At 62.9% G+C, this 3,124-nt stretch overlaps 1 protein-coding gene across 1 annotated transcript in view; it reads left to right on the top strand.

The window, feature by feature from the left end:
• Window positions 1-1,372: 1,372 nt before the first annotated feature.
• LOC121358818 (structural maintenance of chromosomes protein 1A-like) overlaps window positions 1,373-3,124 on the top strand; it is a gene marked incomplete at its 3' end in the record, with an annotated part of 6,033 nt that continues 4,281 nt past the window's right edge. The window contains exons 1-2 of the mRNA XM_041477297.1: window positions 1,373-1,540; window positions 2,661-2,815. Coding sequence (XP_041333231.1) covers window positions 1,417-1,540; window positions 2,661-2,815 — 279 coding nt within the window. The remainder of the gene's footprint in view (window positions 1,541-2,660; window positions 2,816-3,124) is intronic.

The raw sequence follows: 3,124 nt of genomic DNA, 5'->3' as shown, positions 1-3,124 counted from the left end.
TTGGGTTCTTTTGTCCATTTTTGCCCAATTTTGTCCCTTTTTGCTCATTTTGGGTGTTTCTCCCCAGGAGGAGCAGCGGCACAAGAAGCCCATGGACAATTTTGATGTATTTTTGCCCATTTTTGTCCATTTTTGCCCATTTCTGGTGCTGTCCCCAGGAGGAGCAGCGGCACATGAAGATCATCGACGAGACCATGGCGCAGCTGCAGGACCTCAAGAACCAGCACCTGGCCAAGAAGTCGGAGGTGAACGACAAGAACCACGAGATGGACGAGATCCGCAAGAAGCTGGGCGGGGCCAACAAGTGAGGGCGGGGCCAAGGGGCGGGGCCAACCAGTGATAATAGACTCAATGAGGGGGAATGGCCAAAGGGGTGTGGCCATTGAGGGGCGTGGTCAGAAACTGAGGGCGGGGCCAATAAGTGAGGGAGCTCAAGGGGGTGTGGCCAATAAGGGAGGTTTCAAAGGGGCGGGGCTAAAATGAGGGTGTGGTTGGGGGCGGGGCTAAGGTGGGTGGGGCTGGAAAGTGGCGTAAGGGCACTGTGGGTGTGTCCATGGTGGGCGTGTCTTCGTGGGTGTGTCGCCATGCCCTGTCCCCACTCCCTGTCCCCACCATGTCCCCATATCCCTGGGTCTCTGTCCCCGTGTCCCTGTCCCCTGCCATGTCCCCATGCTCTGTCCCCACCGTGTCCCCATATCCCCGTGTCCCTGTCCCCATGCCCTGTCCCCACACTGTCCCCATCTCCTGTCCCCGTGTCCCTGTCCCCTGCCACATCCCCATGTCCCTGTCCCCACACCATGCACACCTGGCACAGCTGGGTGCACCTGGATACAGCTGGGCATGTCCTGGGCACATCTGGCACAGCTGGGCATGCCTGACACACCTGGGTACAGCTGGGCATGTCCTGGGCATGGCTGGGTACAGCTGGCACAGCTGGGCACACCTGGATACACCTGGACATGCCCAGGTACAGCTGGGCATGCTCCAGCACACCTGGGCACAACCGGGCACACCTGGGTACACCCAACACACCTGGGCACACCTGGGCATGTCCTGCGTCTCCTGATGTCCCCTGCTGTCTGCATGTCCTGCGTCTCCTGATGTCCCCGTGTCCCCAGGACGCCCAGACCGAGGAGGAGATCGGCAGGAGATGGTGGCGCTGCAGCAGCGCGACTGCACAGGGGTACAGGGAGTGCGCCCGTGTATCCCCAATGTCCCCTGCTGTCCCTGCTGTCCCTGATGTCCCCGTGTCCCCTGCTGTCCCTGCTGTCAATGCTGTCCCCTGCTGTCCCTGATGTCCCTGCTGTCCCTGCTGTCCCTGATGTCCCCGTGTCCCCTGCTGTCCCTGCTGTCCCTGATGTCCCCGTGTCCCCGTGTCCCCAGGACGCGCAGGCGGAGGAGGAGATCCGGCAGGAGATGGCGGCGCTGCAGCAGCGGCTGACGGAGCAGCAGAGCGTCCTGCAGCGCATCGCCGCGCCCAACATGAAAGCCATGGAGAAACTGGAGAGCGTCCGCGACAAGTTCCAGGAGACCTCGGACGGTGGGGACACGGGGGGACACAGAGGGGACATGGGGGGGGACATGGGACAGTGTCCGCGACAAGTTCCAGGAGACCTCGGACGGTGGGGACATGGGGGGGACATGGGGGGACAAGTTCCAGGAGACCTCAGATGGTGGGACATGGTGGGACACCATGGTGGGACATGGGGACAAGTTCCTGGAGACCTTGGACTGGGGGACATCGTGGGGACATGATGGGGACAAATTCCAGGAGACCTCAGATGATGGGGACATGGGGACATCGTGGGGACAAGGGGGGACACCATGGGGGGACCTGGGGATGAGTTCCAGGAGACCTCAGAGGGTGGGAACATGGGGACATCGTGGGGACAAGTTCCAGGAGACCTCGGATGGGGGGACACCATGGGGACATGGGGGGATGTGGAGGGGACATGGAGTGTCCCCTGGGTGTCTGTGATGTCCCCTCATGTCCCCAGCTGTCCCTGCTGTCCCCAGTGTCCCTCAGAGTTTGAGGCTGCCCATAAACGCTCCTGACCCCAATGTCCCTGGGGCTGTCCCCTGGCTGTCCCTGGCTGTCTGTGATGTCCCCTGATGTCCCCAATGTCCCCTTAGAGTTCAAGGCCGCCTGCAATCACGCTAAGTAGGCCAAGCAGGCCTGTCTGTGCTGTCCCCGGCTGTCCCCAGCTGTCCCTGCTGTCCCCTGATGTCCCCTGCTGTCCCCTGATGTCCCCAGCTGTCCCCAGTGTCCCCAGAGTTCGAGGCTGCCTGCAAGTGTGCCAAGCAGGCGTGTCCTGACCCCAATGTCCCCTGGCTGTCCCCATGGCTGTCCCCTGGCTGTCCCTGGATTTCCCTGGGTGTCTGTGATGTCCCCTGGTGTCCCCGATGTCCCCAGCTGTCCCAGCTGTCCCCTGATGTCCCCATTGTCCCCAGAGTTCGAGGCGGCCCGCAAGCGCGCCAAGCAGGCGTGTCCTGACCCCAATGTCCCCTGGTGTCCCTGGATGTCTGTGCTGTCCCCTGATGTCCCCTGGTGTCCCCGCTGTCCCTGATGTCCCCTGGTGTCCCCAATGTCCCCAATGTCCCCTGGTGTCCCCGCTGTCCCCAATGTCCCCAATGTCCCCTGGTGTCCCCGCTGTCCCCAGAGTTCGAGGCGGCCCGCAAGCGCGCCAAGAAGGCCAAGCAGGCGTTTGAGCAGATGAAGAAGGAGCGGTTCGACCGCTTCAACTCCTGCTTCGAGGCCGTGGCCACCAACATCGACGAGATCTACAAAGCGCTGTCCCGCAACAGCAGCGCCCAGGTGGGCACCGGCACACACCTGGGCACACCTGTATGGGCTGGCACACGTGTCACACACAGCGCTGTCCCGCAACAGCAGCGCCCAGGTGGGCACCGGCACACACCTGGGCACACCTGTATGGGCTGGCACACGTGTCACACACAGCGCTGTCCCGCAACAGCAGCGCCCAGGTGGGCACCGGCACACACCTGGGCACACCTGTATGGGCTGGCACACGTGTCACACACAGCGCTGTCCCGCAACAGCAGCGCCCAGGTGGGCACCAGCACACACCTGGGCACACCTGGGCACACCTGGGCACACACCTGG

The sequence above is a fragment of the Pyrgilauda ruficollis genome, unplaced genomic scaffold (assembly GCF_017590135.1).
Source record: "Pyrgilauda ruficollis isolate IOZ18807 unplaced genomic scaffold, ASM1759013v1 scaffold1106, whole genome shotgun sequence".
In the NCBI taxonomy this organism is placed as follows: Eukaryota; Metazoa; Chordata; class Aves; order Passeriformes; family Passeridae; genus Pyrgilauda; species Pyrgilauda ruficollis.
Note: the sequence above shows the minus strand (reverse complement) of the source record. Positions and strands in the feature narration are given on the sequence as shown.